Raw genomic sequence first — 24072 nt, 5'->3', positions numbered from 1 at the left:
CCCACCCACATTCTACCCATAAATACATTTAATTTGGTAGGATCCTTTGAGGTAAATACTAAAACAAGATGTTTGTTTTAGTATTTACTTGTTTTTTGTTTTTGTTTTTTTAGCATCACCTTCATTTGTAGGTAGGTCTGTTTTGCTAATGACTCTGCAAACAGATTTTATTTCACATGAAATTTCAAAAAGTGTGTACTTAAATTGTAAGATTCCAAATACCATTCATTACCATTTGTATTTACAATACAGGCATACATTTTAAGGTTCAGCCTTCAGTGTCAGAAGAGCAACAAACTTAAAGCAACCTTCTACATTTGCTTTCTGCTGAAAGAGTATTTCCGTAAGTCTGAAGGACCTTCCACTTCTTGACCATTTTTCATAAATATTCAGTCAGCTACAGAGTCTCAAGGACAGGTGACTTGCTGGAGTGTTCCAGCAGCTAAAAATGAATGGTAAAGGAGCAAGGTGGCTTCTTTTGACAGATTGTAACTTTTTAGCATTATCAACAAAATGGAATATTTTTAGCTCAATTTTAGAACTCTCTAAATTCCTGCCTGATTTTACACCCAAATTTATAAGGTCTGGGGCCTTTTTCTGCAGTAAAAGCAGCAGCCAGAGTGAGAAACAGCACCCATGAGAGAAGATGGAGAGTCACATCCTCACTTCCCATACAAACTGCACCAAAACAATGTAGTATTGGGTTGTTGATTCCTGTCCTAATGGTACCCACCATCACCAGATGAAGAAATGAGCTTAAAATGTTTAAAGAAAGCGTCATTTGGTAACATTCTGTCTAGAAAGAACCCCCTTATCAACTGTTGTGATTCTGAAATCTATACTTCTCCACAGTTTGGCATTTATGGTCCCTACTTCTCTGGTCCTTATCTTTGTGGTTTCTGTTATTTAATTGTTCCTGTCTGTTACATAACTAATTTAGCAAAATGTATCTCAATTAAGGTGGTGGGGTACGATTGGTTAAAAAATTATTATTTTGTTGCACTTTAGCTTGAAATGACTGGTTATAGCAGGAGTGGGAAACTATGACCTGCAGGACATGTTCAGCCTATCACACCTTTAAATCCAGCCCTCAAACTTCCATCAAGGAGCAGGGCTGGGGACCTGTGCCACTCCACTTGGCTTCTAGAAGCAGCAGCAGCATGTCCCCCTTCTGATTTGTACATAGGGGCAGCCAAGGGACTCCAGGACCCATGAACAATGTGAGCTGCAGGGCAGCATTTTTAGACAGGGCAGTGTACAGAGCCACCTGGCTGTGCCTCCATGTAAGAACTAGAGGGGACATGCGCTGCTGCTTCTGAGCAGTTTTTGAAATAAAATCCAGCCAGAGCCTGCACCCAAGCCTCCCACTCCTGGCCAAAGAATCCCTCAGACCCCAAGCCTGGAGCACCCTCCTATAGCCCAAGTCCTCATCCCTGGCCCCATCGCAGAACTCTCACCTCCAGCCAGCCTTCAACCCCTCATGCATCCCAGCCCCCAATTTTGTTAGTATGCATTGCCCACCATATCCATGCAGATACGTGAGCCTCATTCCAAAAAGTTTCCTTCCTCTGGGTTGAAGTGTAGCTAGATACGACAAGTTTTAACTATATAAATTGGGGTCCAAAGGGAAGTTCCAGGAACAACATGCTGAACATACTGTACAGAAACTAGAGCCCCGGACAATCTAATTTTAACTCGTCATCAAGAAGTTTGTCTGCCTTTATTGGAATGGTAAGCACTGTGTGGTTAGTGTGTATTTTCTGTTTTGGTGACTGTTAACAGAAGTTAAGGATATAAGGCTCTTTCACTGATAAATGGCCACAGAGAGCCCTGAGTCCACCAGGAATGGCTGTTAACCCTGAGTCCACAGAGGAATAGAGTCTGAAGCCCACAGGTAAGTAAAGTTGTGTCCCTTACTTCCTGAGTACCCAAAGAGAGAAGGTAGGAGGGCGAGAGCCCTAAAACTGTGTGGGTACCAAGCAATTCATCAAGACTGGGACTATGATATGTATCTTTACAGAGGTATCTTCTGAGTACCTTCCATTGTTTAATCCCTGGCATCCACTTCAAGCCTGGCAACTCAGAAGAGACATCAGCTAGTTCTAAGGCACCTAGAAAGCCAAATATGCAAAAGAAATAAGTGTTCTTGAAAATATAAACTTTAGGGAAAATGCTTAGAGGTGTACTTCTAAGTATCCTTTCCTTCAAACATTGTTTTCTATAAAATTATACACCATAACAGTCCTTCAACAAACACTAATTTTCAGCAGTTAGCTGATTACTTTGTAAAGTGCTTAAAATAGCCTAAACATGAATAAAATATTTTCTATTATTCCTTTAATACCTGAATATCACTCATTCAAAAAAGATCACATTACTGTTTTTATTATTATTAAATTACTGTAACTCAAATTTGCTATAAATGAAAGAACAGAAAAAGGTTTTACTGATTTTCAGTTTATTTGCATCTGTTCATTTTGCAGCACTTTTGTTAGTTTTCTCTCCTTTGTCAATCAAGCAGCCACCCTTTCTTGCTTGCACAAGTATTCCACACAGTAAAGAGATAAAAATCTTAAAGCAGAAAAACATGATTGTAAACATCTAAAAACTAACATGGGGAATCCTTTTTTTCCAAAGCAACTCCATTTGAAGTTAATCACAACTATTAGAATAACTCCACATACAGTAAATCCCTTGATTTAAGCTTCAGTAAAGACAGACATTCAAAATTACTGGAAATAATTTTCAAATGTGCAGTTAGCTGATTCAGCCAGAAAAGTCCTTTGCTTGGAGTGGGTATAGTGTGGCTAATATAGTTTATAAAAACTGCATGGGAAAGTCTACCCATGGAATAAACACCAGAGATATCAAGTGTTTTAGTCAAGAACACAAAGGATGTCCGCAGACTCAGCAATAGAATCCAGACCTTATAACTACCAGCCCCAAGGAAGAAGCCACTAGAACATACTTGCCCATTAGATAGTGCCATTCCTTGATATTTGGTAACATCCCTCAAACAGTCCTAACGTATTTACTACCAACTACTGCTGCATCTGATTTTCTTCCCACCCTATGTTGGGGGACCAATAGAGTGTGAAAATTGGGGATGTTAAAAAACGGTCATTACTGTAGCCGCTAAAATTTTTAGTGGTTACACAGTCACACACTGGCTCCCTAGGTTTAGGCCAGCAGCCAGTGCACACTCAGCTGCCAGCTCCTCTCCTGGGGAGCTGGTTGCTGCCCCCATGCTGCAGCCTCCGATACAGAGGCAGCAGTGTGGGACAGCAGTTGCCTCCCAGGGAGCTGGTGTATGCAAGGAGCTGGCTTTTAAGTCCGTTTCCTGCATGTTCTGGTCCCTGCTTGACTCCCTGCTCCTGGGGAGCTGGCATGTAACCATTTGGGTAACTGGTTACCCATTTAAAAGGATACACTTACACCCCTAGTGAAAATTATTTTACCTACATCTTTGCTTTTTAAACAAGCTACTACCCCAATTCTGTACTCTTCCATAGCAGCCTGACAGTGCTGCCCAAGCACGTTCCCTAAAGCCAGGCTTAGCTTTATCACAAGACAATATGGGTTCCATCCAGCAAAAGCAGTCAATGGCAGCCAACTTTAAGGTGGGGTTCTGTATGGAGTACTTGTTGTGTTAAAATGGCACATCTAGGGTACGTCTAGACTACAGGCTTCTGTCGACAGAAGTTTTGTCGACAGATACTGTCGACAAAACTTCTGTTGACAAAGAGCGTCTAGACTACATTGAGTTCTGTCGACAAAGCAAGCTGCTTTGTCGACATGGTAGTGTAGACGCAAAGGACAGTTTACATTCAATAACACCTTCTGTCGACAGAAAATCTGTCGACAGAAGGTGTTATGCCTCGTAAAATGAGGTTTACCAGCGTCGACAAAACTGCTGAGTTCTGTCGACGTTATGTCGACAGAACTCAGCGGTAGTGTGGACGCAGGTATAGTTTTGTCGACAAAAGTCCACTTTTGTTGACAAAACTCTGTAGTCTAGACACACCCTTAGTCTAGAGAACTTTTATTACTGACATTCACCTAAGAGGACTCTCTCATTTATACTACACTCATACTTGGCATTGTAATGTGCACATCTCCCCCATCACCATGAAACAATTTTAATGTATTATTCAGTAAATATTCAGCCAAGGTAACTCATTTCCTTACCTTCACTTTTTTCCAGAAGGGATGCTATCACAGCTTCATTCTCAACAGGATTCAATGAACATGTAGAATAGACCATCCTACCACCTTCTGCCAGCTGTTCTACACCCCGGGTTGCAATCCTTAACTGCAATCTAAAAGAAAAATGATTATCTGTAGAGTTACCATTCAGGGACCAGCAGGAGTTCCTTGTACACAACAGTCTGTTACAGCTGAAGCCTACTTGAAACCTCAGGGAAAACTTACAGACATTCTATCTATATTAAATCAGGTACTAAAACAGGACACACAACAGTGCTTTATTTCCTTACTCCTCTATTGAACGTGCCTATTACCATAATATCTGAATGTCATTTATCTTACCCACAATCCCCCTATTGTTCAGGAATTCAGGCATTAAAATTAAAAGTCTGAAAAGCACTAGCAGCAACATATACAACACAGTCTGGCTATTGTTGTACTAGAAAAAACACATATCATACAATAAAATATCCTGGACAGAGGGGTGCATCCAAAATACAATTCTGTCTCTAAAATGAATCTAATAAACTATTTTATTTCAAACACACTCTCTTAGGTATATTAAAAACCATTTAATTTTAAAAGAACTTAATCTATACTAAGCAATTTGCAATCCATAGAATTAAAAAAAAAAATTGGGAAAACACCTGCACTGTTGGAAAGTAGCATATATAAATCTGTACAACAAAAAGATAGTTCACATATAAAACCATATATACACTGAGAGATTTAGTAAAATTAATTTTTAAATAAGATTTCTATAATCTCTTTTTCTAAAAAATAGCAATTTACAAAAATAAGATTAATTTAATTACAGAATTCACATAAACCCTTTACCCACCAAACTACAGGGTTAAACTAACATCCATGTTTGATGCATTACAATAGCCAAGAACTCATACGGATTATTTGTAAGACAAGGTCAGGGCCAATCTTTTATTCATATTCATTAGGAAGATTTCACCAATATTCATATGTTATTTTTCAATGTACAAAGTGGACACTGACACTTTAGGCTTGCATGATCATTCCTGCAGCACTTGCCACATACAGTAAACTTCCGATAATCTGGCACCTTTAGGACCCAGGGGGTGCCAGATTATCAAATATGCCGGACTATCGGAAGGGGGGGCTATGAGGGGTCTAGGATGGAGTGCGGGGATGCGCCCCTCAGTTCTGCAGGACCAACCCGGGCTTCCCGGAGTCAGCCACTGGTCAATTTCAGCAGCAGCTGACTTGGGGAAGTCTGGGGCAGAGCAGCTGGGGTTCTGCCGGGTTCGTCCCGCAGCACCGAGAGGCAGTGCTAAGGGACCAACCTGGCAGCACCCCAGCCGCTCTGACCCAGACTTCCCCGAGTCAGCCACTGCTGAAACTGACTAGTGGCTGACTCCGGGAAGCCCAGGGCAGAGCTGCTCTGCCCCCGGCTTCCCTGAGTCAGTCGCTGGTCAGTTTCAGCAGTGGCTGAATCGGGAAAGCTGGGGGCAGAGCAGCTCCAATTGTCCAACTGCCCGGAGCACTTCCGGGTTCCAGATGGTGCCGGACCATCAGGAGTGCCAGACCATTGGATGCCGGACCACTGTAGTTTTACTGTAGTTGGAAAGGAGGTAAGTTGCTCACTATGCCCCCAGTGCTAGCAGCACCCTCGCAATGGATTCCATGCCTTAGCATTAGTTATTTGTATAGACCTAGCAATTTCATATTGGTCAATTTCACGGTCACAAGATTTTTAAAAGTCAATTTCAGTTTCAGATCTTTAAATCTGAAATGTCATGGTATTGTAGAAGTGGGGGTCACCAATCAAAAGAGGAGTATAAAGGGTTGCAAAGCTACTGTGGGGACAGGTTGCAAGACTGTATCCTTCCTTCTGCGTTGCTGTTGGTGGGGATTGCTGCCTTCAGAGCTGGGCTGTGAAGGCAGTACAGCCATGTTGCTTCTTATAGCCCAGGGAAGGTTGGTGGGGGTATGAACTTGGCTTCAGGAGTGGCTCCTGCAGTGGAAGTCCAATCACTCCCTAAACCCACCAGGACAAGCAGCTAGAGCCCAATGGAAAGCAGAAGCCCCGAGCTACAAAAGCTAGTTATTCTCGGGGAGATCAGATTTCTTAGTTCTCTATGCCTGCGTCTACATTGGTATGATTTTGAGCAAATACTTTTAACGGAAGAGTTTTTCCATTAAAAGTATTTGCACAAGAGCGCGTTTATACTGGCATGTGCCTTTGGGCAAAAGATTTGCTTTTGAGCAAAAGCATCCGTGCCAGCATAGATGCTCTCTTGCGCAAGAAAGCTCCGATGGCTATTTTAGCCATCGGGCTTTCTTGCGCAAGAAATTGATGTTACCTGTTTACACTGGCCTCTTGCGCAAGAACACTTGAGCAAGAGGACTAATCCCTGAGCAGGAGCGTCAGAGTATTTGCGCAAGAAGCACTGATTTCATACAGTAGAACATCAGTGTTCTTGCGCAAATACTCGCGGTCAGTGTAGACAGGCGGCAAGATTTTGCACAAAAGCGGCCGCTTTTGCGCAAAATCTTGCCAATGTAGACACAGCCTATGTGTTTTTCATGGTTGTAAACAGAAGGGCTCTAGTTATTTCAGTTTTCATAAAACTCTAAAACAATACAAATGCTACCCAAATTAGGGATGTTAAATTTAGATTAATTAGCTAATCGAATAGCCAATGGGATTTCCATCCACTATTCAATTAATCAATGAGGGAGCTTCCGCCTTTGAACTGTAGCAAGAGCCCTGGTGGACTCTTGCTACAGTTCAAAAGCAGAAACTTCGCCGGGAGCACAGGGCCAGTGGGGGACTCTGGCCACATGCTCCCTACAGGGCTTCTGCTTTTGAAATTGTACATTTCAAAGGCTGAATTGCAGTAGAACCGGTGCAAGCAGAGACTGCTTCAGTCCCCGCTCATGCTGTTTCCAACTGTCTCTCTACCTGTCCTGTCCCCCGTGGAGATGGTGCTGGGGGGAAATCGGCTTTTAAGCCAGCTCCCCCTAGCACTGGCTTTTGCTTCCTCTGATAGAGGCAGCAAGCGGAGGGGAAGCGACTAGTCACATCACTAGTTGACTATCCCATAAGCTCATGCTTATGGGATAGTCAACTAGTCGCTTACATCCCTATCCCAGATTTGGATGATTATCAGGGGAAAATACAAGGAAATTAGCTGTTTGCCAGGGAAAGGAAAGGGGACATTTCATAATTTCTATAAGACCATAAGAATGCCATACTGGGTCAGACCAAAGGTCCATCAAGACCAGTATCCTGCCTGCCAACAGTGGCCCAATACCAGATGCCCCAGAGGGAGGAATCACAACAGGTAATCCTTACATAATCCCTCCGTCACCCCACCTCCAGAGAAACAGAGGCTAGGGATACCATTCCTACCTATCCTAGCTAAAAGTCATTGATACACCTAAACTCCATGAATCTAGCTCTTTTTTTAACCCTGTTAAAGCTCTAGCCTTCACCGCATCCTCTGGCAAGGAGTTCCACAGGTTGACTGTGTGCTGAGTGAAGAAAACCGTCATTTTCTTTGTTTTAAACCTGCTGCCTATTAATTTCATTTGGTGACTCCTAACTCTTATATTGTGGGTATAAGTAAATACCTTTTCCTTATTTACTTTTTCCACTTTCATAATTTTATAGACGTCTATTTTATTCTCCCCTTAGTCTCCTCTTTTCTAAGCTGAAAAGTCCAAGTCTCTTCATATAGGATCCGTTCTTCATATAGGACCCGTTCTAAACCCCTAATCTGTTTTGTTGCCCTTTTCTGAATCTTTTCCAATGCCAGTATTTTTTTTTTAGATGAGGCGACCACATCTGTATGCAGTATTCAAGATGGGGTGTACCATGCTTTTATATAGAGACAATAAGATATTTTCTGTCTTATTCTCTCTCTCTCTTTTTAAATTATTCCTAACGTTCTATTTGCTTTTTTGATTGCCGCTGCACACTGAGTGGATGTTTTCAGAGAACTATCCACAATGACTCCAAGATCTTTCTCTTGAGTAGCTGTAGCCAAATTAGTCCCCATCATATTGCATATATAGTTGGGATTATTTTTTCCAATGTGCATTACTTTACATTTATCAACATTACATTTAATTTGCCATTTTGTTGCCCAATTAGTTTGGTGAGATCTTTTTGAAGCTCTTCACAGTCTGCTTTGTTCTTAACTATCTTGAGCAGTTTAGTACCATCTGCAAATTTTGCCACTTCACTGTTTACTCATTTCTCTAGATCATTTATAAATAAGTTGAATAGGACTGGTCCCATGACAGCTTGTTGGGGGACTCCACTAGTTACCTCTCTCCACTTGGAAAACTTACCGTTTGTTCCTATCCTTTGCTTCCTGTCTTTCAACCAGTTATCAATCCACAAAAGGACCTTCCCTCTTATCCCATGACAATTTACTTTACTTAAGAGCCTTTGGTGAGGGACCCTGTCAAAGGCTTTCTGGAAATCTAAGTATATTATATCCACCTGATCCCCCTTGTCCACATGCTTGTTGATCTCCTCAAAGAACTCTAGCAGATTAGCAAGGCATGATTTTCCTTTATAGAAACAATGTTGACTTTCCCCCAACAAATTACATTCATCTATGTGTCTGACAATTTTATTCTTCGCTATAGTTTCAACTAATTTGCCCAGTATTGACATTAGACTTACCAGTCTGTAACTGCCAGGATCACCTCTAGAGCCTTTTTAAATATTGGCATCAGTTAGCTATCTTCCAATCACTAGGTACAGAAGCCAATTAAAAGGATAGGTTACAAACCACAGTTAACAGTTCTGCAATTTCACTTTTGAGTTCTTTCAGAACTCTTGGGTGAATGCAATCTGGTACCGGTGACTTGTTATTGTTAAGTTTATGAATTCGTTCAAAAACTTCCTCTAATGACAACTCAAAGTGGAACAATTCCTCAGATTTGTTACCTAAACAGAATGGCTCAGGTTTGGGAATTTCCCCAATAGCCTCAGCCATGACGACCGAAACAAAGAATTCATTTACCTTCTCCGCTATGACTTTATCATCATTAAGTGCTGCTTTAGCATCTCGATTGTCCAAGGGCCCCACTGGTTGTTTAGACGGTTTCCTGCTTCTGATGTACTTAAACATTTTATTATTACTTTTTGGCTAGCTGTTCTTTAAACTCCTTTTTGGCTTTTCTTATTATCTTTTTACACTTAATTTGACAAAATTTATGGTCCCTTCTATTTTCCTCACTAGGATTTGACTTCCAGTTTTTAAAAGATATCTTTTTATCTGTCACTGCTTCTTTTACCTGGTTGTTAAGCCACGATGGCACTTTTTTGGTTCTCTTTGTAAAACCGTTACTATTTCCACAAACAAAGCAATTATAATATGCAATTTTACCCATGTAACTGCAGGCTATTTTGAGTTGTCCATTTTTTCCACACATCAATGTTTTTTCTCATAGTTCCATCTCCACTGCAACAGAAGTTGATATGTTAATTCATAAATAAAAGATTTTCTGATAGACATTTAACTATATTCTGAAAACTAAGTAAATCCAAAAATGGTATTTTAAACCAGGAAGAGACAATCTATTTTGATACTAACCACTGGCAATTCATATCAAGAGAATATTAACCCCCCACCCCAGCAGATCACATCTCAGCTTCTAATATCAGCCAATTGTGAAACAACAGTCACAGTTATCACCCAGAATACCCACTAAACTGAAATAGCATGTTTTGACAGCACTCTAGTGTAGGAGAGCCTGGACTATCCTGCCTTGGCAATAACTGGTGATGTCTGCCTTTAAGCCAGAAAGCTGCACTTTGGACATCTCAAGTCTGGTGCACACACTGATGACATCACTCTGTCGTCTTGCAGGAAATTTATTTTTATACATATACAGAGAAAAAAAAAATTCTAACAGACTTTTCCAGAAAGTGTTCAAAATATCTTTGCAGTATTTGAAAGAAACACTGCCCCACTAAAAACTTGAAATTAAGAGACCATAAACAATCAGGTGATTTACTTTTTTGCATTTCTTGGATAATGAAAATCAATAAACAGTGGCTACTACACTGCATTGTTAAAATGTTTCCTTTTCATAGGCAAAGGCGATAACAATACAGAATAAATCATGTACATATTTTTTTGTTGACAGCATCTCTTTGAATTCCATTAATTTCCTTTAACTTTTTTTCCTGATGATGCATGAACTAGGAAAAATACTGACTCAAATTCCAAGCTAAATTTCCAGAAAGCTGGGGTAAAAAAAATTGTACTTGTAAATTAGGTAGACTGGAAATGGAAGTGATCGATACAGGAACTAGGAATCCTACAATGCCATTTTCAGAAAGAGTTCCTTTTCAGAACAGAATTGCATTTTTAAGCCCTGAAAGAAATAAAAACCCGCCTATGCTTGTATGACTTGTTTCAACTACAAAAAATTAAGATTAGTGCACCATTTAGTAGTGCTCAATAGTTATTTAGACAATCTATCTTATTTCAGATGCAGTATTAGTGTATAAGATTGTATTTGCTTTTAATATGATTATTGTTTTCATTAACTCAGCAGTTTAGGAATTAAATAAAATCTAGAACAGAGGTGGGCAATAATTTTTAACCAGGGGCCACTTAAAAAATTTCTGAAGTGGCCCCTGGCTACCCTGGAAGGGGCGGGCTTCACGTTGAAGAGGTGGGGTCAGGACACTTTTGTGCTTCCTCGCCCATAAGGTTGCCAGGTGTCCGGTTTTGAACCGGACAGTAGAATATTTGAGCTTTCTGTCTGGGAAACAAATTGAGAAAATAATGGACATATAAATGTCCAGTATTTTCTAATTAAGGAGGTTTTATTATTATCGTGAGCAGGGCTTGACGAACCGTGTCGAAAGCTGCTCGCCAGCCCCGCACTGCGCGTGCCCCCGGAAAACGGGGCACCGGGCTGAAATCTACTTGCCACGAGTGAGTAGATTCAATAGATTGTCGAGCCCTGATCATGAGTATCAGTACGTAGTTGCATACTGCCTGGCTGATAGACACTGCATGAGCGTGTCTACCAGCCAGGCAATATGCAACTACACAATAGAGAGGAGAGGGTGTGTCTGGGGCAGGATGGAATCCCTGGGGTTGGACTTGCCTGTGTGCCCGCCAGGACCGTGAGCAAGACGGGCAGCACCCTGGGATCTGCGTGTGCCCGGGCCAGCCCTACTCCCTGCCGGTTCCCCCGCCCCCACTCCCATCCAGCTCCGCTCCCCCGCAGCTTGTTTTCCCCTGGCCAGACATGCTCCTTCCAACCCCCTTTCAGCCAGTCAATTCCCCATCCCCAATCAGCCCTGCTCCCCCCTGCTCCCTTCCCAGCCAGTGCCCCTCCGACCCCGATCTGAGTCAAGCGTGTCCGGTATTTTCTTGAAACCTTCTGGTAACCCTACTCACCCACAGACCAATTGGTCTGGGATGGGGGAGCGTGCAGTCTTTGCTCTCCATAAAGAGAACCCTCTAGGTACCAGTGCCCCTGGCAGTGGGAGGAGACTTTGTGTACTCTCCCTGCTGCCCACAGGTCAAGCAAGGCTTGGGGAAGGGGAACACATGAAGTCTCTTGCTCCCCGTCCCTGTCCTGTAGGGATCGTCACATTTAGAGTAAACCACTAGCTGAGCAGGAACTAGTGGTTGACATTAAGTGCTGAGCCCCTTGCAAGGCGGGAGGAGATTTCATGAGCTTCCCCCACCCCAAAGCCCTGATTGGCCTGGGTGTAGGGGGAGCACGGGAAGCCTCCTCCCACCCTGCCCTTGTCCTGCAAGGAGCGTGCGGTGCTTAGAAGCACAGCGCCCCTTGCAGGACAGGAGGAGACTTCACACACTCTCCCTGCTCTCAGACCAATCAGGGCTTGGAGGTGGGGGGAATGCACGAAATCTCCTCCTGCCCTGCCAGGAACGCAGTGTTTCTAAGCACTGTGCACTCCTTGCAGGGCAAGAGGAGACTTTGCACACTTCCTGCCGCCCCTGGGCCTAGGGACGAGGGGAGGGGCAGGGCTTCAGTGGGCCGGGTCTGACCCACCGAGGCCCTTTATCCCACCCCGATCTAGGAAGTGTGAGATCACATATATATGCTCTCTATATTCCCTGCCATTCTTGATTTAAAGGTTCAGAAGACAAACTTAGTCTATTGGCTAATGGAAATTAAGGAGAGCCTAGAGTGCGGCAAAAAGATCACTTATCTTTAGATAAAGAATTCTAGCTTATTTGATGCAAAAGGAGACAAAGACTGTTTTGAAAAATCACGATGAATGCTACCTTTCTTGGCAGAAAAAACAAAGGAACAAATTAATAACAAAAAAACTATTATATTATAAATAGCAAAATGAATCTGTGTATTAAAAAATAAATGCAATATACCTGCAGGGAACATCACATAAAATCCTATCATAGAAGAGGGCCTCTTTTCTTCCTTTAATGTCTATCTGTAGAGTAGGGATGCTGGAAGCATCGTGATTTACCACCATGATGCACGGACTGCTTAACCTCTTAGCCTGATGAACCAGCAAATAGCAGCGCTTGTTGTCAACATCATTGGCAATTACAAATCCCTCTGGGAACATAAAATAAAATATACAAGTTAACTGGAAATAGCTGTGTTTTGCATTCAACTTCAGGTGTTCATACATTAACCAACAAATATTCAGCAAAACATCTCTATCCCAGAAGCTGAAGAATGGCTTTACTATTAAATAATTATATTTTAAAAATATAGTTTACTATCTTCTGTTCAGATTGCATAAATTGTTTGAAGATGACTATTTTACAGTCATAATTTTTAAGCCATATTTCAAAAATTTGGAACTTGGGAGTGTTTTGTGAAATTAGAAGGGATAAATCTTGGCACTATGCAATGAAAACAAAATAACAGTTCTTCTGCATCTCGTCCAGAGTTAGTGGAGCTTTACTGCAGAGATTATACTGATACCTGAAGAAAAGGACAAAACTGCTCTGCTGAAAATAATACACGGTATTTTTTGCAGCCATTTCAAAGGAAGTAAAAAGGATTCTGAAGTTAAAGCAGACTAATGGTAAACAGACTATTCTTAGAAGGAAGAACACACAACTAACATAATATCTAATGAGAGCACTAGAACAAAAATTCTCAAGATATAGTCTATTGAATTCACACTCACTTAAAATTAATCTCTGATCACATTTACTGTTACCTCAACCTACACAAGTATGGAATCCACTAACTTCTCTCATGAGGCAAAGAGTTTTAAAGGCAATCTGCAAATGCTTTCAGAAGCCAACTGTTAGCTCATGAAGTAGAAGCTGATAGTATAATCAAGCTTTAAAAACACAAGCTTAAAACGTATTACATGCTGAACACCTCTCCAACCGCTCTTTACTACTTGTGGAATTTAAGCACAAAACTAGTTTTGTTATATATGTGTAATAGTTGAAAATGATCTTTTATAATAAAAATGTTGAAAATCTAAAACTTCAGAAGCTTGAAGTAGTCCTGACAGACTTACCTGGGAAAGGAACATTCATGTCTGCATGCAACATTTCAATGAGCTGTGCAGTCTTAGATCCAGGTGCAGCACACATATCTAGAATCTATCAATACAAAATTTTAAAACAGTAAAATATTTCAAGATTTGTCAAACATATTCAGTAGTTTTGATTTTAAACTATAATTTCTTGCAAAAATAAATAATATTTTTCAGGCATAAAATAGCAAGTTCAAAAATAGGACATGAAACACTCCATTCTAGCTGTTTCTCAGATGAGTTACCCTTGTTTTGAGCATGTATGCATAAGATCAGACTACGTCTACACTACCACAGATTTAGAGAGAGGCAATATAATATTTCCCGTGTCTTTATTTATCCCTTTACTAATGAATCCCACTATTCTGTTTGGTTTTTTGACTGCCGCTGCACATTGAGCGTATGTTTTCAAAGATCTGTCCACAAGGATACCCAGATCTCTTGCCTGAGTGTTGACAGCTAATTTAAACTCCGTCATTTTATGTTTAGTTAGCATTATGTTTTCTAATGCTTTGCAATTGTCAACATCTAATTTCATCTGTTATTTTGCTGTCCTATCACCAAGTTTTGTAACACTTGTAACACTTCTGGGTTTGCTTTGGGTGGAACCATCTTGAGTAGTTGTGTATCATTTGAAATTCTGTCACCTCGTTACTCCTTTTCCCAGATCATATATGAATGATAATCAGCACTGGTTCCAGTGCTTTCCATTCTGAAAGCTATTTTTCCTATTGTTTATTCCATATCTTATAACCAGTTACAGATCCATGAACAAACATAGGAGAAGTATCTTGATCTAACTTTATAAACAAGTTAGATAACTGGCAATCAACCTGAACTATAATGACCAATCACGCTGGCTTGATTCACACATCTTGTGGTGTTGATAACACTCCAAACAAAGCAAAACAAAACAGTGCTCCTAAACAGCTCATGGTCATAATGGAATGGAGAGCTTGCAAAAGGTGATTCAGTATCATAAACAGAGACACTCCCAGAAAAGAAAGGGGAAAATATATATGAATACTGTTGAATTTTGAAGATAAAATATTTTGAAGAGCGGTGGCAATCATCTGATTAAACTTTAAGCACACAGTTGAAAATCTGTTCTTGTTTTTCAATACACATGAACTGGAACATACAGTCTTTGCTAACCTCTGCATGCAGAATACATGGTCTGTCTTCATGAATAAAACATCAATACAAATATTATGGAGTTTGTAATTTTCTTATTTTTCCTATAAGAGTTCCAATTCCCATGTTAAAGATTACCTTATGATGAGGATTAACGTTAAGCAACAGAGGAGGAATCATACTGACAGCTTCTTGACGACTAATGTTTCCCTAAAATAAAATGTACACGCATGTAGTATCTATTAGATCTTATACATATGTGAGTCACTTCACAAAAACATTAACAGTGCTGTATGAACAAATTTACATTGAAAAAGCCAGTATGACAAAACACCATGCAACTTTCCATCTTCCCTCAACCTACCTTCCCCACCCAAACCATTTTCCCTCCTGTCACAGATGCAGAAAGTTTCTCTTTTGCTCTCCTCCACTAGCCACTCCACTTGCTACAATGACCCCATACCTCTTTCACACTCACGCCTCAGTTCCTTAGAGTACATCTACACTTACTCCCTAGTTCGAACTAGGGATGCAAATATAGCTGACCGAAATTGCTAATGAAGCGGGGATTTAAATATCCCACGCTTCATTAGCATAATCTTGCCGGCATGCTATTCCGCTCGCCAGCTGATTCGAACCAGGAAGTGCGCTCCGGGACGCATTAGTTCGAATCAAACCCTTTGGTTTGAACTAACATTACTCCTCATTTAATGCACTAACTAACGCAACCCAGAGCGCACTTCCTGATTCGAATCAGCTGGCGAGCGGAATAGCGCACGGGCGAGATTATACTAATGAAGCACGGGCTATTTAAATCCCCGCTTCATTAGCAATTTCGGTCAGCTACATTTGCATCCCTAATTTGAACTAGGGAGCAAGTGCAGACATACCCTTACTACTTTCCTCTGCCTCCTTCACCTCACAATTTATACATGCCTCAGTCTCTCCAATCTTAAATCCCACCCTTCACCCACTTATTTATCCCACTACTGTTCTATCTCCCTTCTACTACTAAACTTCCAGAACTACAATCTGCTGTGCACAATCCCAGTCCTGAGCTCCTCTTCAATTCCCTCTTAAACCTTCTCCAATCTGGTTGCTGCCCTTTGTGCTCTACTGTAAGTCCTCTTGCCAAAATATCTAAATCTTTTTATACAAAACTCAGAACTAGTAAATCCATCCTCATCCTCCTTGAAGTCAGCCAGGTTTGACTACTGATATGAATGGTTAACCAGTAAGCATCATCCTGGAGCGGGTCCTCCTCCTCATGTGCCACAGGCAGTGAGGCTGCACAAGAGGGCCCACCATGGGCAGGGAACTACCATAACGGGTAAGGATACTAGCCTGCCCAGAGCATCCCCCTGCCCATGACAGGGGAACCACTACAGCCCTGCTGCAGTGAGCAGATGGGGGCACTGCAGCCCAGCTGTGCTGGAGCAGTGCCCCCACCTTCAATTGTTTAACTGGTTGACTGATTACCCAGCATTTTACATCCCTAACTTTGACATGGCCAATCACCAATAACCTCCCCCCACCCCCGCAAAACAGAAGCTCTAATTATAGACCAAGCAGTCACTAGCTGCTGACACTCTAAAGTGCTTAGTTCATATTAACTGTCCCATGTAGATTCTGCTGGCATTAACACAAGCTAGGTGCATCAGAACTTTTAACTATATGGAGCAGTTAAAGTATAGCATGTTAAGGCTTTACAAAGGAGATGCCTCCAGAGCACTTTAATACATAGACAAGTCTTCACTTGCCCATAAAAAGCATTCTGACTGAAAAAAGAAAGTCAGCTTTGAACACAAATCATGTATTTGTAACATTTAATTTTTAAAAGAAGATCTTACACATTCTGTCTCGCTAACCAGAAACTGATGAAACTTTTCCAGCTGTGGTGACTTCCGCAAGATTTTTCTGCTCAAGTTAGTGTGCCATGCTAGCTCTTCTGGATACCTGATAAAAGAGAGACCCAGATACACAGTGCAACTCACCACAAACTAATCCAACCTCAAATTACAAATAAACATGTGGTTTTTCCCTTTTACTAGCAGATATATGTGATACAAAAAAATTAATTCTACAAAAAACTTAATTGTAGGTATTAAAATGTGATGGAGAAATAGCTACCAAAACCACTACGACTGAGCAGCCTGGCATCAAGAAAGTTATAATATGCAGGGCTCGACAAATTATGGAAAACCCTACTCGCCAGACAAAAAAGGAACTCGGCACCCACCCCCCAAAAAAGTGTTTTTTTAATGGCATAAATTCGTAATAAGAATAAAAACAGTAATTACTAATAAGTTACTAATAAATATCACCCAAGTTATTAATAAATATCTTATAAACCTTTACCTTTTCCCTCTGCTGCCATGTCTCCTCCCCTTGGTCCATCAGCTCCCCTGGTGCCTGCTGCCCCCCAACCCATCACCCTCCTCTGCTGTCTTGACTCCTGCCCTTCTCACTGCCCTCAGCCTTCCTGAGACCTGTCCCCCTTCACCAGCCCTTCTCTCCCCCCTGTGCCCACTCCTCCAGTAACCCCACTCTGCTCGTGTGAGCTACCCCTCCTCATCCCCACTCCTAACACCTCCCTCTACAAACCTGTCCTGCCTCTCTCCTCTGGTGCTGGTCCCTCCCCTGCAAATGTCTGCCCTTCTGCTTCACCCCCAGAATCCCCTGGCACCTGCATCCTCCTGGTGCCTCCCCCTTTCCTCACTGCCCCTGCCCCTGCCCCCTTTGCCCTCTTTTTCCCTGATACCCACCCCCTCACCACCCTCTGCCCCCGTTCCCCTCATGCCCCGTGCCCTCACACCTGACTTGCTCACACATGACGTGCTCCATCCCCTCCTTCCTCATGCCCACCCCTTCTTTCAAGCCTTCTTCCAGCACCTCCCCGTCCGCCCTCTAGCCCCCAGTGCCCTTACCCTCTCCTAGCATCACCCTGTTCCCCCCTCCCACTGACACCACCCGTCCCTTGGTGCCTTCCCTCTCCTTCTCCTCTTGATCTCCTCCCCTTCTCTCCCCTCAGCACAAGCCCATTTCCCATATTTTTCCCCTCCTCTCTCTTCTCCTCCCCCCAGCCCAGTCCCTTCCCCTCCTCCAGGGTCAGCTCTAGGTTTTTTGCTGCCCCAGGCAAAACATTTTTTGGCAGCTCTCCCCTCCCCCTTTTTAGTCCTATAAATAGCAAATAGCATATTAATTTGTTTTTTTCCATAAAGGCAAAGGCGCTTCAGGTGAACTCCCCCTTTCACTGCTGCTGGGTTGCAGCAGCCTTTTCCCTGCCCTGTCCATAGGGAGGGGCTGGACAAGCACCCCTCACTCCCGACCCACAGGGGGTGCAGGGACAGCACAGAGCCAGAGGGGTGCAGGGAAAAGTGGGGGTGTACAGGGGTGGCACGGGGAATGGGAGGCACAGAGGGATGCAGGGATCGGGGGAGCAGGGTGCGGTGGAGGCACGGGGAATGGGACGAGCAGAGGGATCAGGGTCTAGGGGCAGTGCAAGGAACAGGCAGCAATGTGAAGGGGCTGGAGCCCTGGCAGGACTGGGGCCGGCGTGGCGGGGTGGGGCCTGACTGCGCCGCACGCCGCAGCCAGCTCCCAGGGACATGTGGCCAGAGCCGAGCTGCCACCCGTAGTCACAACGGCCCACTGGTCCAGTCCGCCCCTGCACTCGCCAGCTGGTAAAACCTACTTGCCACGGGCGAGCGGGTGAGTGTATTTGTCGAGTCCTGATAATACATATAAAAAAAATCTCTCTATAATGCTAAAAAGGTGACTAGCTATACACAGTTAAGATTTGATTAGCCATTGGGTATCTTCCAAGAAAAAAAAAAAATATTATCCAAATCCAGGATTCAACTGTAAAACCAGTACATTTCTACTAATATATGTTAGTTATAAGGTAAAAAAGAGAGCAAGCTAAATGACTGAAACAACATACTCTGAGTTTACAAAGTGTCTTAGTTTTCTTACCACGTTAGTGGTTGTGGCATTTCGATTTTTTGCCCATCTACCACCAGGTCCTGCAACTCCTTGAAATACTTGTTCTTCAGGCAGTGGAGAATTTCTTTTGCATGGCTACAAAAAGAACAAAACATTTGTGATTTAAAAATGATTGATTTGAAAAGCGCAATAAAACATAACTGTTCTGAGCTTAACACTCTCCTCAAGGACTGAATATACCAACTCCACAACGTTCTGAATCACTCATGGTCCAGAAAGCAAGTAACCAGTATTGACCCAAAACATATTTATGATATCCATAAACAGGGAAAACAGACCAATTACCTCATTTTATTATCAATTCTCTCCTATTTCTGTTTGGTAGCTATCTTCTACTACAGGCAGTCCCCGGGTTACATACAAGATAGGGACTGTAGGTTTGTTCTTAAGTTGAATCTGTATGTAAGTCGGAACTGGCGTCAGCCACTGCTGAAACTGATCAGTTTCAACCGCGGCTGAATCTGGATGCCAGTTCTGACTTACATACAGATTCAACTTAAGAAACCCAGGCGTCCCCAAGTCAGCTGCTGCTGAAACTGATCAGTGGCTGATTCCAGGAACCTGGGGCAGAGCAACTCTGCCTCGGGCTTCCTGTAGTCAGCCGCTGGTCAGTTTCAGCAGCGGGTGACTTCGGGACGCCTGGGGCAGAGCAGCTGGGGTGCTGCTGGGTTGCTCCAATAGCGCGGCTCCTCGGCACTACTGGAGCAACCCAGCAGCACCCCAGCTGCTCTGCCTCAGGCATCCTGATTCAGCCACTGCTGAAACTGACCAGCAGCGGCTGAATCAGGACGCCTGGGGCAGAGCAACTGGGGTGCTGCCGGGTTGGTCCGGAGCGGCGCTGCGGGACCAACCCGGCAGCCCCCAGCTGCTCTACCCCAGGGGCTGCACCCCCGCCCCAGCAGACCAGGGGGACAGGAGCAAAGCCGCTGAGCACGCCCGCAGCGGGACAGCCCAAGCACGCCCGGGCTGTTCCACTGCGGGCGTGCTCCAAGGCTTTGCTCCTGTCCCCCTAGTCTGCTGGGGGGGGTCCAACAAAGCCACTGGACCTCCCCAGCAGACCACGGGGCCAGGAGCAAAGCCGCCCAGGCGGCAGGAGTCCCGCCGCCTGGGCGGCTTTGCTCGGGTATCCCTGGTCTGCTGGGGGGGTCCAGCGCCTTTGCTGGACCTCCCCAGCAGACCAGGGAGACCGGGAGAAGCTTTTCTCGCCCCGGAGGACACGGGTGTCGACATAAGTCGGATCCGCGTAAGTCGGGGACTGCCTGTATCAAGATTTTATCCTCCCCACTTTAAAAAGCAAGATCATACTTTTGCTGATAGTCCTGCATATACTGTTTGCCCATCAGTTGTATCAGAGGGGTAACCAGTCCTTGCCCACAGACAACCCACCAACCTGAAGCATATTCTCACCAGCAACTACACACCGCACCATAATAACTCTAACTCAGGAACCAATCCATGCAACAAACCTCGGTGCCAACTCTGCCCACATATATACACCAGCAACACCATCACAGGACCTAACCAGATCAGCCATATTGTCACTGGTTCATTCTCCTGCACAGCTACTAACGTAATATATGCCATCATGTGCCAACAATGCCCCACTGCCATATACATCGGCCAAACTGGACAGTCCCTACGTAAAAGAATCAATGGACACAAATCAGATATTAGGAATGGCAACATACAAAAACCTGTAGGGGAACACTTCAATCTCCCTGGACACACAATTGTACATCTAAAGGTAGCCACCCTGCAGCAAAAAAACTTCAGGACCAGACTTCAAAGAGAAACTGCTGAGCTACAGTTCATCTTCAAGTTTGACACAATCAACTCTGGATAAAACAAAGACATGGAATGCCTTGCTAACTACAAAAGCAGCTTCTCCTCTCTTGGAATTCACACCTCCGGATCAGCTACTAGAAGTGGGCCTCATCCTCCCTGATTGGATCCACCTTGTCATCTCCAGCCTGATTCTGGCCTGCATATTTATACCTGACTCTGGAAATTTCCACTACATGCATCTGACAAAGTGGGTCTTTGCCCACGAAAGCTTATGCTCCTACACTTCAGTTAGTCTATAAGGTGCCACAGGACTCCTCGCCATCAGTTGTAGTAACACAATGAAGCTGATTTCCGTTTCACTTTGCTCTTCCCGTTGGTTGAAGTGCTATGTTCACTAGTGCAATTTTATGTTACTATTGCTGTTTCTGGGGGCACTAGGGATGTGAACGACTAGTTGCTTCCCCCCCTTGCTGCCCTTATCAGAAAGAGGCTGGGGGGAGGGAGGAGTGCGTCAAAGCAGCAGCACGGTGTAGAGTCCCCAGCTGGCCCAAGCTGCACATGGCGTTTCAAAGTGACAGTGTGTTGAGCCCGGGTCTACTACTTTGAAATACCGCATGCAGCCTTGATCTGCAGCAGACCCAGTGCTCTCCGCGGCAGTTTTGCCTTTGAAGAATAGCAGCGCTTGGGGTGTTGCTACACTTCAAAAGTAGAGGTGCCCTTATCAACTAATCAAATAGTCGATGCAAATTGCATTGACTATTCGACTAGCTCATTAATCTAAATATAACATCCCTAGGGGGAACTGGTCTGGGGATGTGCAATCAGGAACTAAAACAGTGGTGAATAACCTGCAGGCTTTATGTAGACCATTGAGGTTCTGCATGGTCCAGGAGATATTTTGTTTACCATTGCCCACATACACAATTCCCAGATTCCACTAGTTTCCATCAACTTAGTTTTTTCCTATTGATACTACTAAAGTAATATGATTTAAAGTAGAGATTTAAAATGCATAAATTAAATAACCACGTAATAGCTGAACATTTCAGCAGTTATACACAGGGTAGGAGTCAGCTTGTAGGGAGCTGATGTGTGCGGGGAACTAGCTTTTAAACCATCTCCCCATGCATGCATATGGGCTCCTGCCTCTTTCTGCCTCCTGATGCTGCCTCTGTATCAGAAGCTGCCTGGGGTGAAGAGGAAAGTTGGCTCTGTACCAGGAGCCTATGTATAATGCATAACCATGAACGTTAACCAGTGAGCCCAGGCTCATCAGTTAACCGTGTATCCGGTTACACTTACACATCCCTAATGCAAAGGCACATGAAGCGAGGTGCCTGCTGATTACACACAACATTGACTATGACAGCGCTACACTGCCTCTGCATCTATTCAAAGCACTGCTGCAGTTCAATTGACACACCCCACAAATTCCAGGTAGGCATATGCAGTTAGCAAAACTAACCTACCCTAGGAGACTATCTTGGTTACGACAATCTTGTGGCCCACTGAGATGAAGGAGGGCCACTCACTAGCCTAGGCTGCTCATTACTAAAGTAGAGGATGGATGAATTGCAGAGGACCATGAACCTGATGCCATCATTGCTATTTATACTCTACAGGTGAATAGAGCCCTGCACAGATACAAATGTCTATCTGCACATGCAAATATCCATGAACAGACATTGGTATCTGCTGATCTGCAGGGTTCTATCCCCAAGAGGAATGTGATCCTGTGGCTCCCAGGAGCCAATGCCCCACATTTGACACTCGGCAGCTTCTCCAGGCAGTGCGGCAATACAGCTCACTGTCCCACTGCCAACAGAGCTGTACGACCTCAAAAAAGACTTATCGATGGGTGGAGCACAGTTCACTGTCAGGAGGCGCCGCTGGCACAGGGCACTGGCTCCCAGGAGTGGCAGGAGGACCACAATCCTATTGACCACAATGTCTCTTGGGAATAGAGCCTTGCAGATGGGTGGATACCAATGCCAATATCCACATCCGCGTGTAGACATGTATAACCCTGCAAGGCTTGATCTATTAAACTAGTTACAAATCATGCCAGATGAACATACTGCCATGACAAAACCGGACTCCCTGCCTCACAGGGCACCTCTCCAGGCAGGAGTCCCAGCACAGGGCGGCTATTGAGCATGGAGTGCATGCTCCCCCCCCAAGGCCACTCTCAGGGCCGGATTAAGACCTTTAGAGGCCCTAAGCACTGAAAAGATTATGGTGCCTCCCCCCCCCATATGTAATTCAAAATAAAAACTATACTATACTGTCAAATTTCTTTTTTTTTTTTGGTGCCCCTCCTTTGCTGGTGCCCTAAGCACATACTTAGTCTGCCTATTGGGTAATCCAGCCCTGGCCGCTCTCACCTCTTGTAGCCAGTGATGCGCAGGGTTGCGGGCAGCGGCTCCCTCAGCGCCGCCATGAACGGCTCCCACTCGCCCTCGGGCACGATCCGCAGCTCCCGGTAGTAGCGCTCGAACAGCGCGTTCTCCTTGACGATTTCGGGGTAGCCTCCTTCCCAGCCCTGCAAGAGGCGGCGGGCGGGGGGTCAGACACAGCGCGGGGCGGGGGCGCAGACAGGCCCGTGCCGCCCCCGGGCCTCCTGCGCGGGGCACTGACGCGGGAGCCCCGAGGGGGCCGAGCAGCCCATGCGCCCGGGACAACAACAGGCGCGCGGCCCACGGCGCCATCGACTCCACCCCGCCGGACGCTGCTCACCGCTTGGTCCCCGCCCGACCCGTCCCCGCCGCCTCCCCGCTCGCGGCGCTGCTGCTGCTGCTGCTGCCTCTGGCGGTTGCGCTGCCTGCGGCCCATCGCGCCCACGAGCCGCACGAAGCCGGCAGCTGCTCCCGCGACGCTCTTCGCTCGGGCTCCAAGAGCGGCCGTTACTCCTCTTGTCACGCGGCGCGCTGTACCCAGGCTCGCGGGCCTTTGCGCTTGCGCGGGGTCCTTGCTCGCTGACTGCACCGCATGGAAAGCCCCGCCCCCCCCCTTGGGCTGCCTGAGTACGCGCCCGCAGCACGAGCACAACTGTTCAATCGGCCTCCTCCACCGAGCCCGCCAGCAGAGGGACTCGACGTTGTATTCATGACTCGGGGTCTTCCTAGCATCTGTGTGGCACTTGAGAGCCATTGGTTCATAGCGTGGGGCTTGCGCGTGTCGGGGCAGGCTCTGCACGGGCACCTGTGTGCCGCCAGCAGGACGAAACAGCGTCAGGGCTCCGCCCGCGCTCTCATTTTTGTACGGGCTGATCGGAACAGCAGCCAGCCCAGCCCCTCCAAGCAATCAGTCGGGCACGTGACAGTCAAAAAGTGGAAGACACATTGCGTCACAGGCGCCTAAGGCCGCGCCCCCCAATCGCGCCTCTCCTCACGTGGCAGCGGATGTGGGCGGGGTCATTGCTTAAGGAG

The 24072-nt window shown here is 44.8% G+C and overlaps 1 protein-coding gene across 1 annotated transcript in view; it reads right to left on the bottom strand.

Moving 5' to 3' along the window:
* NSUN2 (NOP2/Sun RNA methyltransferase 2) overlaps positions 1–23813 on the bottom strand; it is a 48045-nt gene extending 24232 nt beyond the window's left edge. The window contains exons 1-10 of the mRNA XM_075921501.1: positions 23381–23813; positions 23029–23186; positions 18830–18934; positions 16705–16810; positions 14993–15064; positions 13703–13787; positions 12582–12774; positions 9588–9662; positions 4189–4319; positions 2038–2111 (exon numbers count right to left, since the gene is read on the bottom strand). Coding sequence (XP_075777616.1) covers positions 2038–2111; positions 4189–4319; positions 9588–9662; positions 12582–12774; positions 13703–13787; positions 14993–15064; positions 16705–16810; positions 18830–18934; positions 23029–23186; positions 23381–23794 — 1413 coding nt within the window. The 5' untranslated portion in view covers positions 23795–23813. The remainder of the gene's footprint in view (positions 1–2037; positions 2112–4188; positions 4320–9587; positions 9663–12581; positions 12775–13702; positions 13788–14992; positions 15065–16704; positions 16811–18829; positions 18935–23028; positions 23187–23380) is intronic.
* Between the last annotated feature and the right edge of the window lie 259 nt (positions 23814–24072).

The sequence above is a fragment of the Pelodiscus sinensis genome, chromosome 2, assembly GCF_049634645.1.
Source record: "Pelodiscus sinensis isolate JC-2024 chromosome 2, ASM4963464v1, whole genome shotgun sequence".
Lineage (NCBI taxonomy): Eukaryota > Metazoa > Chordata > Testudines > Trionychidae > Pelodiscus > Pelodiscus sinensis.
This window is presented reverse-complemented; position numbering and strand designations above follow the sequence as displayed.